The sequence below is a fragment of the Diadema antillarum genome, unplaced genomic scaffold (genome assembly GCF_040938485.1).
Source record: "Diadema antillarum isolate AM-2024a unplaced genomic scaffold, OU_Dant_1.0 seq00002254_RagTag, whole genome shotgun sequence".
NCBI classification, from domain to species: domain Eukaryota; kingdom Metazoa; phylum Echinodermata; class Echinoidea; order Diadematoida; family Diadematidae; genus Diadema; species Diadema antillarum.
In genome coordinates this window covers 76,938-90,812 of record NW_027272883.1, presented here as the reverse complement: position 1 = coordinate 90,812, position 13,875 = coordinate 76,938, and the positions used below count along the sequence as shown (strand labels likewise).

At 37.1% G+C, this 13,875-nt stretch overlaps 1 protein-coding gene across 1 annotated transcript in view; it reads left to right on the top strand.

Annotated features, from left to right (window-relative positions):
* Window positions 1–13,875, top strand: part of LOC139714368 (phosphatidylinositol-3,5-bisphosphate 3-phosphatase MTMR8-like) — a 33,328-nt gene that overhangs the window by 15,824 nt on the left and 3,629 nt on the right. The window contains exons 4-13 of the mRNA XM_071626075.1: window positions 725–882; window positions 1,762–1,890; window positions 3,401–3,535; window positions 5,029–5,161; window positions 5,906–6,015; window positions 6,581–6,706; window positions 9,214–9,464; window positions 10,291–10,425; window positions 11,091–11,217; window positions 13,313–13,468. Of these exons, the coding sequence (XP_071482176.1) occupies window positions 725–882; window positions 1,762–1,890; window positions 3,401–3,535; window positions 5,029–5,161; window positions 5,906–6,015; window positions 6,581–6,706; window positions 9,214–9,464; window positions 10,291–10,425; window positions 11,091–11,217; window positions 13,313–13,468 (1,460 nt within the window). The remainder of the gene's footprint in view (window positions 1–724; window positions 883–1,761; window positions 1,891–3,400; window positions 3,536–5,028; window positions 5,162–5,905; window positions 6,016–6,580; window positions 6,707–9,213; window positions 9,465–10,290; window positions 10,426–11,090; window positions 11,218–13,312; window positions 13,469–13,875) is intronic.

Here is a 13,875-nt window from a genome sequence, read left to right as displayed (position 1 = left end):
ATATCCAGTAGACAGCATAGTGAGATAATGTCATAATGAGATTATAACCTCACAACATCTTCGTTAGTTTTGATGTTGTACATCTTTGATCATGACAAATAACCCGTTTCTGTCAATGGGTTGGCAATTCTGCAAAGTAAATGCTGTCTCCCTCTAGAAAAGTCATCTACAATAGCTGTTGAATCAGGGCAACTCTAGGAAAAAGAGAGGGAAGGATACTGTTTTTCTTGAATTTTGTACAAATTGGAAAATGTGGTTGGAATTGGTGTATAAGTCTTTTGAAGATCTGAGAGGCAGTGTGACATCATTGTCTTGTCTAATTTGCATATTTTCATGATGTTCTAATCTTGGTTACTTTTGCATTATGCCATCTGAGTCAACATGAAGTAAAGGCTCTTTTTGAATCCGTACAATGCTCATGGGGAAAAAAAAAAAAGCTGTCTCAAAATGTGGGTCATTGAATAGTGTCACTGCATTTGTGTTGGTTATATCCATTTCAAGTAGTCATGCTAACTGCCAGAATTGTGTGAAAACCATGATATTTTCTTTATGGCACAGTGGGACAGTCTAAATTTCCCTGAAAATCTCTCACTGCGGCTTCCAACGCTGGGCTGATGTGGTCAATTTAGTCAAATCCCTGTCTTTATTTAGACAGATTCCCCCCACCCCCTCCACCCAATCTTCCTTGCTAGGGGATTTGACAGCTTTGGCCTTTCTGTTACAGCTGAGCTGGAGGACCTGTATGCATTTCACTACAAGTCTGCCACTGTAGTTCCCACCATGATGACGGGCTGGGACCAGTTTGATCTGCAAGCTGAGTATGCACGGATGGGTATCCCCAATGAGGAGTGGTGCAGCACGACAATCAACAAAAATTACGAGGTATGACTCTAATTGTCATTATCAATCTTTATATGAAACTTAAGTGTTGTAATACGAGCGAGGCTATGTATCTCTCCCTCTCTTGAGAGCTAGTTTTGAAACTTGGAAAGAGCAATGATTATGCTGCGATGACAGGCTAGGGTTGATACCTTTATAGCCAATGTTCAATTGTTTTAAAGTAGTCAGTCATACTAATTGCTGTAAATTCATCTCCTTTTCGTAAAATCCTCATCCACATAATGGGATTGGAGGCACTGTGTTTTCAGGTTGTCCATCCATCCATCCATCCATCCGTTCATCCATCCATTTGTTTGTCTGTCTAGCTGTCTGTCTGTCAGTCCGTCACAGGTATAGAAGAATAATGTGATATGGCGGAGGCATTCCAGTTGCCATCGTACCGACATTTCTAGTTTTTTGTTGTTTTTGTTGAGTGGTAAAACTAAGTACAATTTCAAAACATTGTTGTGAAATTCTATAATAACTTCCATGCAAACCGCGGTCGGAAAATAAATGTGAAGCCTGAATAACATGTTAGTAATGCTTCTGATCAGAAGAAAAACACCCTGTATGCAAGTCTTTTATATCTTGTAATATGCTGAATGAATGATATTGCAGTTGTTGCATTTTGGGTGTTATGCCATTTGCTGATGTTATCTTGTTGTTCTTTAATTGTTTGTTTGTCTGTTTTTTTAGTGATTGCTGGTAGATATTTTTCTTTCCAGGTTGAAAAAGGCAAGTATACTGCTTATCGAGTAATGATGCTCAACAAAGGTGAGGAATAGAGCAAGTACTTCTGTTGTAAAGTCTACCAGCTGAAATGTGTGCAGAGATATTGTATCTATAGTGAAACATCTGCTCCACAAATTATCTCTCCATCAGATCTGCGATACGTATCCAAAGACGGTGTATGTTCCAACATTTGTCAGTACACCAGTCCTGGTGGGCAGTGCAAGGTTCAGAAGTAGAGGTCGGTTACCAGTCTTGTCCTATCTCCATCAAGAAAACAAGGTTAGTGTATGCTTGTATATCATTTGCTTTTAATTAGTTGTGATGAACAATTGATATTTAAAGTGTGATTGTGTTATATGTAATCAATTCACGATTGCTTGGATAATCATGCTTTGAAAAGTGGCTTATGATCAGTATACTGTTGGTGCCATCGGCTTCCCAGTAGTGTGTGATTGTCATCTTTATAATCATTGTCGTAGTACAGTGGTCACCGCTTAATCGAGAGGGGTTGGGACACAAGTTTTTCTCCCGTTTAAACGGTGCTCCTGCTTAAGTGGTGGCTGGTAATGGCCCGTGCAAATCCCACTACATGAAGCCCAGTATGTGGGTAGAACAGTAATCCATGCAGAGTTATTAAACCCACTGATAACCACAGCATCAAGAACACACACACAATGACACGCAGATACAAAATGGTGATAAAAAAAGACAGCAGTCTCATAATTGTGCAAATGTATCATTAAAGCAAACCTTCAATCATTTGATCCACAAAAAAACCTTTTTAGAGTTCACAGTACATTGCACATATCAAGTCATGATGCTTATAACCCTATCTATGCAGAGAAAGCGGCAACATTGTTAACAACATACACATTACACGACGACACGGAAGCGCGTCTGTGACGAATACTTCTTTTGTCATATTTCTGCCTCCTTACGCCATCTGCCACACACAAACACACACACACACACACACACAAGCATACTATGCACAAACAGGGAGAGTACAGTTGTATGTGCAGTGTGTGCCACACGTGCGATAGGTGGCTCTGCCTATCGTACTGAAGGGGGTTGGTATAAAGTGCAGGAGTAGAAGCTGACGACGCTCGATATGATCGCCTGCACTACATCCTACTGTGTAATGGCAAATGTTTAGACTGTGCAGTCGGCATAATATATCAGGAATTGGTTAAAAAATAATCCTTCTGGAAAGGAAAGGAAATCCATGCGATTATTTGTGAGGATTCATATTTTATTTTTAGATGTTAATGACAGGCAGTGAAGTGTTTCAGCCAGAATTTGTCTCGATAAAGTGGTTTGTGGTTCCGATCAAGCGGTAGAAATAACATGTGAAAAATATGTCACATCAAGTTTTGTTGTTAATGGGTGAGCACTGTTATAATACAGTTTGTACCAATATTTTAATAATGTCAGTGATGATGATGTTGGTGATGACGATGATGATGATGATAATAATAATAATAATGATAATGATAATAATGATAATAGTAATAATAATAATAATGATAATGATAATAATAGTAATAATAATAATAATAATAATAATAATAATAATAATAATGATAATAATAATAATAATGATAATAATAATAATAATGATAATAATAGTAATGAACAGAGATGATAATGATGATATCATTATTTTGATTACTACCGTTATCATCATCATCACCACTCCTGCCGTATATCACAGCATTGTCATCAAGAGTATTGTTATGATGACTAATATTTCAAAGTTCTACCTTCAACAAATTCTTTTTCTTTTTAGGCTGCTATGTGTCGATGTAGTCAGCCCCTGGCAGGGTTTAGTGCTCGCTGTGTGGAAGATGAGGAGATGCTACAAGCCATCCTCAAGACGAACCCAAAGTCAGATGTCATGTACATTGTAGATACAAGGCCAAAGGTGAGTTTTTCAATACTAGTAGTAATAAGAACTTCCAAAAAATGTGACAAAAGGTATGATTTTTCTCAGCAATGTCTGAGAGCAAATGCAAGGTGGAGTTCTGTTGTTTTTGTGGCTCTGAGTGGTGGTTTTGCAGTTGTAGGCCTCATATATTTTGAGGGTTTACCGAGAGCTTCATGGTGCCATGTGTGGGTATGTGGAGCTGAGAAAATTGCAGACCTGTATAGGTTCAGATGTGCCTCAATGAATGGACTGAAATGGAGAGGTCTAGTACTGTCAAATTTGCCTACACCAGTTTACTGTCAATGAATTCAGTTCACTAAAAATAATTGCTGATGCTACAACTCACAAACACAGGGCCATTGTCGAGTAAGAACATTGATACTGAGTGCCTTAGACAACCTTACATGTATTATGTAGCCCCCCCCCCCCCCCCATATTATTGATTTCAGTTTGTCTGAAAATTTTTCAAAGAAATTGAAATGTGACTGTTCCAAGAATAAATGGCCAGAAAATTCCTATTGCTGCAAAGAACTGACAAGGAGTTAAAGAGTTGAAATATATGCATCAAATTTACATGATAAAGTTCTGTACATTTATTTGTCATACATACAATGTTTATGGTACCATTTACTGTTTTGTACCTGGTAAAAAAAAAATACACTATTTCATATCTTGTACATGAAGAAACTTGAATCATGTGAGCATTTTATGGACCTAATTTCAGATATCATACTGTAGTGCTGTCATTTTTAATAGCATAAACATGTTTACACAATTTTTACTTGACTTGCAATGTCATTTTATGTAATTGCCTGTTAGTCACTCAGAGAAGGTATATAAGTGGTTATAGAAGTCAAAGCAAAACCAGACCTGTGCCAACCCCCCCCCCCCCTTTCAGACTTTCAGAGTTCTTGTTTCAGAGTTCTTGTTTCACAGTGCCATATATTTGTTCACGTAAATCATGTTTCCCTGTAGGACATACAAAACATTTTTTTTTTTTTTTTTTTTTTTTTTTGGGGGGGGGGGAGGTTGTGCATTAATGGTTGCCTATCGAAACAAATTATGACCATGCATAATACAGTGATTAGGTGTGTAGAGCATTGTTTCGCGATACTACATGGTCATATGACATTTTTCTGTGTGAATGCCCTTGTTCTGAAACTTTTCCCTGTCATATATTGTGTGGCTATTGCAGATGCAATGGACCAACTTCATGAAGGTGGTATAACTTAGACCATGGTCTGAAATTAAGCATGAAAAAGCATATCTTTGACATGCACATATCAATGTGCATTTGTTACTGGATGTCTGTTGGCATACGCAATCTGTCAATCGTATTTACACAGAAAAAAATTTGCTTAAACCATGGTTTAGATTTAAACCACCTTTGTGAATTAGGGCCAATGTGGTTGAAAACACCTCATGTCTCCTGAGTGTGCAAAATGATCAACATTCTTTGAGTCTATTTTTTGTTTTTTCTCGTCACACAGATCAATGCAATGGTCAATAAAGCTTCTGGGAAGGGGTATGAGAGTACAGATGTCTATACGAACATCAAGTTCAAATTTCTCGGCATCGAGAATATACACGTCATGCGGAGTAGTCTGCAGAAGCTGATTGAAGGTGAGACAGTGAAGGAAAAGATTCAGATTCTGCCTCTTATAGAATTGTTGGGTATCATAATAGGTGATCTGCTAATTTTTGGCTCACTTTATCAACTTTATCATTTGTGGATCTTACAGCAAGAGAAGAATGACAAGGAAGGTGAAAAGGAGGAGGAGGAGAAGGAGAAGCAGAGCGAGGGGGATACACCCTTATACACATGACCTTTATATCAGATCATGAAACCATACATGAAACATGCTTAGTGCACACAGTGATATATTTCACTCCTTTCTCAAAGGTCAGATAGTTATGTCAATAATGGCATGAAACTTTGTGAAAGTTGCAAGAAAACAGCGACAATATGCTGCACTAATATAAAGACCTCCAACTTGTCTCTTTTACAAAGTGAAAATGAGTTCTTCCTTTAACTTCATTTTTTAATTCAGCTTGCAGTTCCCAAAGTGGCAGTGAGTCCTTTGCATTAAATTTACAACAGACCTTGTGAGATGGAAAGACAATTGGCAGAGAGATGCCTTGGTTTGTGCAGTGTTGCAAAACTTAATCTCCTGTGTACTGGAGACTGTCTTGGATAAGGGATAAACGTACCATGGATATAAGCGAGACTAGACAGTTATGTTTCTCAAGTGTTGTTCAATTTATAACTTTGCCCAGAGTTGCACATGTCACAAACGTACTGGTAATAACTTATGCAGTGGTAATAGGAGGGCCCTTAAAGATGACTTTGCTATTAATTCCTGACAGTGTGTGAACTGAAGAATCCATCAATGGACGCTTTCTTGAGTGGTCTGGAGTCGAGCTGTTGGTTGAAGCACATCAAAGCCATCCTAGACACGTCACATTTTATTGCAAAGGTAGTGAAGTCATTTCAATTGATTTGTGAAAGAGGATTTTGAACCAGTATTTGTTATCAATATTTATGAAGATTGTTTGTACAGTAGTATTTGGTCGATCACTTCCTCTTTTTATTTTTTTTTTGGGGGGGAGGGGGAATGTTTGTTAAACTTTGAATAAAAGCAATGACATGAAAATGCAAAGCTTGATTTTTTTTTTTTTTTTTTTAGATTGTGTATTCAATAAGATATATGGCATTCAATAGGTCAATGAATTTAGATATTTATATACATGTATCATATTATTTAAAAATGAAAAATTAGAATGCGCCATGTGCATGAGATTTTATGGTACTGTAAAATCAGAAACATTTTGTGGCAGGCAACTTTTGAGAATGGAAGACAGTGGCTTTTTTTCGTGGCATGTACCTTTTGCAAATTGCCACTGGCGTACAATGCATTGTGTAGACAAACACTATCCTGTACATTTTACTTTTGCGAATCTTGGCTCTTTGCAAAATTTGTGAAAGTTTCATGCGTGTGAAAACTTGTGGTTTTACAGTATATGATCTACTTGCCCCCACAGGCAATAGGAGAAGAGGGGCTGTCAGTGTTGGTGCATTGTTCAGATGGCTGGGACAGGACGGCTCAGACATGTTCCTTGGCAAGCATCATTCTGGACCCCTACTACAGGACCATACAGGGTTTTCAGGTATGCCACACTTGCATTATTTGTAATAAGCTACACTTGAAGTGACTTCCAATCCCAAGGCGTGCTTACTACAAACATGCATTAGTGAGATCTTATTTAGACTTGTAGTAGAGATTACCTGTAACATGTTGAATTTGTTGATACGATAAGAAACCCTGATCAATTATCTTTACAATGACACCTCGCTTGTTATAATTTGGTGTTTATGAATGTGTAAAACAGCTGAGTTTGGGGACAGATCAAAAGTGAAAAGTTGCAACAATTTTTCTATTGATAATGTACTCTTCCAATGATAAAAAGCTACTTGAATATTATTAAAGCAATGCTGAAATATGGGCACTTTCAAAAACTCCCATTTCTAAAGCATTAGATGATTATTTGGCCAACCTTTATCATAAATTTTAATCTGCAGATACTACTGCAGATGTTAATTCATGGATGAAGTGTGGAATGCAATGATAATTGCGCAATGCAAACAGAGAGTGAAAGAATAGTCCTTGGTCAGTGTTCAAGAACAGTTTACTAAAATATAACTGCAGGGCCATCTAATGATGGCAGATGTTGTTATTACATGAGAAGTGGAGACATCCCACGGGACTGCATGCAGCAGAAAAATTGTCTAGTTTTTCTTATGGCTGTTGGATAGTCTTCTTTCGCATAGGCTGTGCAGTCTTGTTCGTTGTATAGTTTATGATTCATTTGTCCTAGAGACAATGCCATAATTACGATCAGTCCCATACTATACCTGTGAAAATTACTTCTTGTTCAACCTAATGGGTTTCAGTATATGGTATCCTGTTCCTTCTTCTTATGACCTATCTATTTCCCAGAGTCCCAATTGAAACTCTGAAGTCAGTCATTCATGGCAAACAAATGACTACTACGTCTTCTTCATATACACAGTGTTCAACATCTCCATGCATGAATACATGATTCACATGATTTTGAGTAGAAACTTCCTTTAGGACCCATTAAGTGGTGGTCTCAAAACCTCAAGTAATGTCTAATATATGTTTAATTTATGTAGTATGTGCCATAACATAAGTCTCATGCAATATTGCAGATCATACTAACCTTTGAAGAAACAAAGCATTAAAGAGTTCACCCTTTGTAATGCAGTGGTTGATGAATTGTTTGAAGTTATTGAATGAAGCATGAGTGACATGCTGCTAGCACAAGAGGTATAATTTCAGGAATCTTTGAATCAAGTTGTTTCTGTTCGAAGGCCATTTTTTTTTTGAAAGCCATCCCTCTTAAACCTCAAATTTTGCCTGCAATTTATGCGATCACGTCAAAGAAAGTTTAAGCATTATGTAACAGATGCCTTTCAAATTGTTTATTTCGGTGAATTTTTGGGGTTGATTTTTTTTTCTATATTATGGATGACCCTAATGTTGTTATGTTTTGTAGGATAAATTGCCATAAATGTGTCCTTGTCTTCGGAAATACCAGAACATATGCTTATGTATTGTATGGGTCACGTACTTACCTCTTGCAAAGTGGAAAAAAACATAATCACACTACCATTCTGTACTGTTTTCCCATGGGCAGGCACTCAGTTGGGATATTCTCTGAAGTTAGAAAATAATTTGGTGTAAACAAATAATAACAAATTATATACCAATTGATGTCACAATGACATTTTTTTTTTCAGTTGATACAATGAATTGTTGTTTTGTATTCAATGCCTAAATCTGGGTGTGCAATAAGTTATGATATGGTAATTTATGATTTAGGGAAGCAGTGCGTAGTAAAACTAGAGTATGAACATTTTGGTATGCATTGTTTGTGTTAGGGTCTAGATCGCTAGAACAGTGCCATGCATAGCTTCTTGAAGGCTTGCTGGCGATGCTGTTACTTTCAAAGTGCTTTGATGTACCCGCATTATGTAACCACTGATGTTTTCTGTCGTAGGGGAATGCACAGATTGATCTAACCTTAGGGTTTGAAATGTTATTTCTGGGAGATTTTAAGATTTTAAAAAGCATTGCACATTTTGGAAGTATCATTCTGTGTGCTTCCTTCCACACCACTCATCATCTGTGATATGTCTCATTTCCAAACTCGACCTATTCTTGAGTCTCATGTTCTTGAGTTTTCAAGTGTCATGCAAATTGAATAACAAGGTTTGCTGTGTTTGGGTAATGAGGATGAAGTATGTATCCAGGGAGGTGCCTTCCACCTCCCTGATGTATCTGCTCTGAAACTATAAGCTGTGCATGCACTACGCACAATAAATCAGTTTCAGGAACTATCGCATCACAAGTATAATGTATGTGCTTCAGTCTCTCACTTGTCCTTATACATGGAGATGTATCCAGGGATGCCAGTTTTCAGGCAAAAACCTGAATCCAGCCCCTGGCAGCTTCAAAATTCAGGCTTGTTCATGTACAAAGAGGCTTCATGTAGATGTATTTCAGGACCTCACTTTCAGTCTAACTGGCATCCCTGTATATCAAATGACCACATTCATACTTAGGTTTGTGTTGTCTCGTTTGAATCTAAAGGTGCTGATTGAAAAAGAGTGGCTCGCATTCGGCCACAAATTCCTCCACCGATGCGGGCTCCTGGCGTACGACCCGCGGGAGGTGTCGCCCGTCTTCACCCAGTTTGTGGATGCAGCCTGGCAGCTGTGCAGTCAGTTTCCGTGTGCATTCCAGTTCAACGAGAGGTTCTTGCTGGAGCTGCACGACCATGTCTTCTCCAGCCAGTTTGGCAACTTCCTCGGCAACTGTGAGAAGGAGCGACTCGGCAAGAGGTGAGCCCAGTCACATCAAAGTGCAAATTCAGTTCAGGAAATGAGATCTGTGCCAAGGTTTTTTTTTTTTTTCTTTTTTTTTAGTTTACCACCATATGTAGCAATTAAAAACCTCGTTTTAGTTTACTGGCAGCTCAGTAGATTTGATGTAGTACTGTATACGCCATATATTTGGCGAGTGTAATTCTTTGCGAATTGGGAATTCGAAGCAATTTTGCACAGTGGTTAAATTTGTGAGTAATGTATGCCTGCACATCACATTCATTTCGGGATCAGAGTAAAACATTTTGAGTGTTGTTAAATTTGCAATAGCACCTGACTACCAAAATTTGCAAAAGTAAAAACCTTGTGAAATGTATGCCTTATGCATTAATTAATTTGTGTTTGTTGACCAGTTCAAAGATCTTCAACAATTTTACAGTATGATATGAGGCAATCAACGGCATAATTGATTCTTGTTCCAAATGGTTGAATGGTTGTTCAGGCATTTTAAATTTTTGTTTCAAACTTAGTCCATCTCCAAATCACGTTGGACAAAAATTTGTTTGTTTATTTGTTTGTTTACATTTTCAATGTGACCTTGTCCGAGGATTGGTATGCCTTGTTTCTGATTTGTCTGTGTTTGAAGAAGGCAGAAATTTTCATTGTTAATTGTATGTTGTCATGATATGACAATTTGTTTGTTGTCATTGTTGTGTGTACCAATTGTGGAAGGCATTCTCATTAGACTTTTGTGTGGTTTTTTTTTTTCTGGGACAGTACTTTGTCCATTTTTGTCAGGTAAATACTTTTGTTTGCTCTCATATTTGTGTACCATGAACGAAAGGCTGTCTCAGAAGACGTTCTCACTGTGGCAGTACATGCAGGCTCGCATGTCGGACTACATCAACCCTCTCTACCAGCCCAATCTCCCCACCTGCAGGGGAATGCTGAAGCCAGACTTTAGTCCACAAATGCTGAAGTAAGAACAAAAACTCTCTGACCATATCATCCGATCGAAACTGGCGGCAAAATTCCACCATTACTGTGGTGTCCCATAGGCGCACAAAGAAATGCGTGCGCACTTGAGACACTGCAGTAATGGCACATTTTATGCCAGGTGGAATTTTTCTCTATCCTTCAATTCCCTGTCACTGTACTTGTATTTTGCTGCAAGTTTTTCTCTGCACAAATATTTTCATGATGGCATGGTCAACAAATTTAGGTTTCTATTGCAGATCCTAAGAATTTCCTTGAAATTTTATTGTGCTTAATATTCAGTGTTTGAATGTCGGAAAGTGTTATTTGAGAAAGCGGTCAAGGTATTTTTCTCACAACTGTAAAGCACACTGTCTCCTTGTTCTGCAATAAAGAATAAAGATGATATTTGAAAATCAGTGTATACTGCTGTACCTCCCAATGACTGTAGTTGTAAGTTTCCCATTTTATGATTCGAATAGGGAGATTTAACATTGCATGGCCATACAGGACATGCAGAGAAGATGGTGTATTATCAAGAATACTATTATTATTATCAACTTTTATTTGCATACCTGCCAAAAACATACCAGACAATTATATCATGATTGTCACGCCCAACATTAGTAAGAATGTACCTAACACTTTGAATAATGTTTCTGTGAACAGGTTTTGGCGCGGCATGTACAATCGCTATGAGAATGGGGTCCACCCCCGAGAGTCTGTTACTGACGTGTTAAGTGCAATGAAGGACCACAGTACGTCACTTGCTGATCATGTGCAATTCTTGGAAAATGTAAGTTGTCATGATATCATGTGTTGTCCTTACAGTGCAGTACACTGAGAAAGTCAAGTATTTTCTGTTTTTAGCACTAACAATTTTTAAGTGGGTAATTGACAGTGGGTTACAATGCATGGTGTATTTATGTGTTTGTGTGTGTGTGTTTGTATGTATGTATGTGTGTATTTATGTATGTATGTATGTACAGTATGTATTTATGTATGTATGAATGTATGTATGTATGTATATACAGTGTATGTGTGCATGTATGTATGTCCATTGAATGTGTTTGTAAGATGACAATTATGTTTCTGTCGTATTCATTTTCTAAAAGAAATTGAATGTTCATACACTGATATGTTGTTGTTCTTAGGCAGGGGCTGTACATTATGTTTGTGTTTTATTTTTTATTTTAATACAGTTTGATAACTGCTCTTGCAATAATTCCAAACTCATAATTAGTATGATAGTCTTAGACACAACATAAGATATCAATCAGAAGCTGCCTACTGCATATTTTCTTTGTTGTTGTGACACTGAGGAAATCATGAACATTCATAGACAAATGGAGAGGCAGAATTGAAGGGGTTTGTCAATTTTAAGCAGGGATAACTTTGCCTGAAGCTAATGTTGTATAACAGGGCATACATTTTGCACAATTACTGGAGGATTAGTTGTATCATAGATGTGATATATTTTGTAATGTGACATTTGTTGCAGATTTTGTGCTCACTGAGTAAAAATGATGATGTAATATAATTTCTTTTATGGCAATATTAAAAATACGTACAGATGCAATGTTGTCTGATATTATAAAGAAGGGAAGTTCACTGACATTGGCTCGTGAAGAATTTACTGTGCTAAAGTATGCAGTATGCCTCAGTATGCATCATGGTTCTTCCTCAGTGAACCTGTAAAAATAGTACAGTGTTCATTGTGTAAAAAATGGTGACACTTTTTATGTCCATAGACTATATTTCTTTTTCACATTGTCAAGTTGACTCTTCTACTGTATGCTGGATATAAAACTATCGTGTAATCAACAGTAGAATGAAGATATTAGGCCTGTTTCTCTGAAAAAGGAGTGTTATTATTGAAAGTCGCAATTCTGCAGTTACAATGAGAACCACTTAGCAACAAGCAATGAGTTATGAGCCCTTATATTGTTGTCATGGGCCCATAGTTTTGTAACTTAAAGGTTATGTTTGCCTTTGGGAACAGCGATTTTAAAAATGTTCAAGATATCACATTTGATGCATATGTGTAGGTCAGTTGTATCACAAAACATCCTACCATATAGAATTTTTGCAATAAAGCCAAAAATATAAGGAGATATCATTATTTTTCTCAATAAACCGTAATTGTAGACGGTTTAGTCTGAAAACATTTTTATTATAATTATTGTTCACATTTTGTGTATTTAACAATACATAACATCGATTTTACAGCTTCAAATTTTTACATTGGTTGTATCTATTTCTAGTTTCTATCACATTTTAGAACTATTTTGAAGCACTAATGCTGGGTTTTTGTTTCATGTGCAAATGGTTAATTATGCCTTTAACTATTTGTGCGCCACATAATTCTTACACCGCAACACATGATTGCTATCAGAAAATGTTCTGTTTTTCAAAGCAGTGTAGCTTTTTATAGATTACTGAAGTATTTTAGTTAGAATTGCAGTACAGCAAAATTGTAAAGAGAATTGCAAGCTTTGCTGTGATAATAAGTTTTAAATGACCAGTATACAAAATAAAAACACCAAATAGACTTCAGAATTGTATTCTTGATTATAATAGAGGAATGACATTTTGAACACACAACTTTGATAGACAATCAGAATTTACTTGAAAAAATCCCTGTGAAACACTGCTATTCACTCACCAAGCACTGCAAGCTGTATGTGTGAGAAATGGAAGAGTATGTGATGCAACTATGGCATATTGTGACTTATTGATCGGTTTGTGCACGGTTAAAAATTTGTGAAGTTGGCAAGCCTTAGACTGAGTCAGGCTTGTGAATGAGTTTAAATTGACTGCCCACCCCTCTATGAAGTGATGCTTAGAGGTCACTAGCTTGATGGAGTTTCTCTTTTTTATGGTGTCAACAGCAACTCGCAGCCCTGAAGAAGCTCTTGGTCAGTGAGAGTGGGAACCAGGAGGAGAAACCGGACAGGCCCCACATCATGGAGAATGGCGGCACAGAGAGTCCACTATCGCTGGACAAAGACAGCACAATAACTCCCAAAGATGACCTCTCCAACGAGGTCAGTCCTACTTAAAACATTCAGTTGAATATAAGCTGTGTACTCATCATTATTATTTGCTTTTAATGTGGTCAGTTGACTGGATTGGGCTTCCCATGCATTTGGAGTTGTGCCATCAAAGTTTCAAACACGCCATTTCACATTGTCAAGATGCAATATGGAGCTTTCGGGAGAATAATGCAATGTGGTGGAGACGTTCCAGTTGCCATAGCGACATTTCTAATTTTTCAAAAACCTTGTTTAATTTCAGAAACATAATTACATTTCATTGTTCAAATGTTTATTGTTACAATGATATATCATTCAAACTGTTGCAGAGTACCTATAGATTTGGTTTTTTTTTAATGTGCAAAATAAAATATAATTACTTAAGCATAAACTTAAGTGAAGACTAGATGATTATCAAC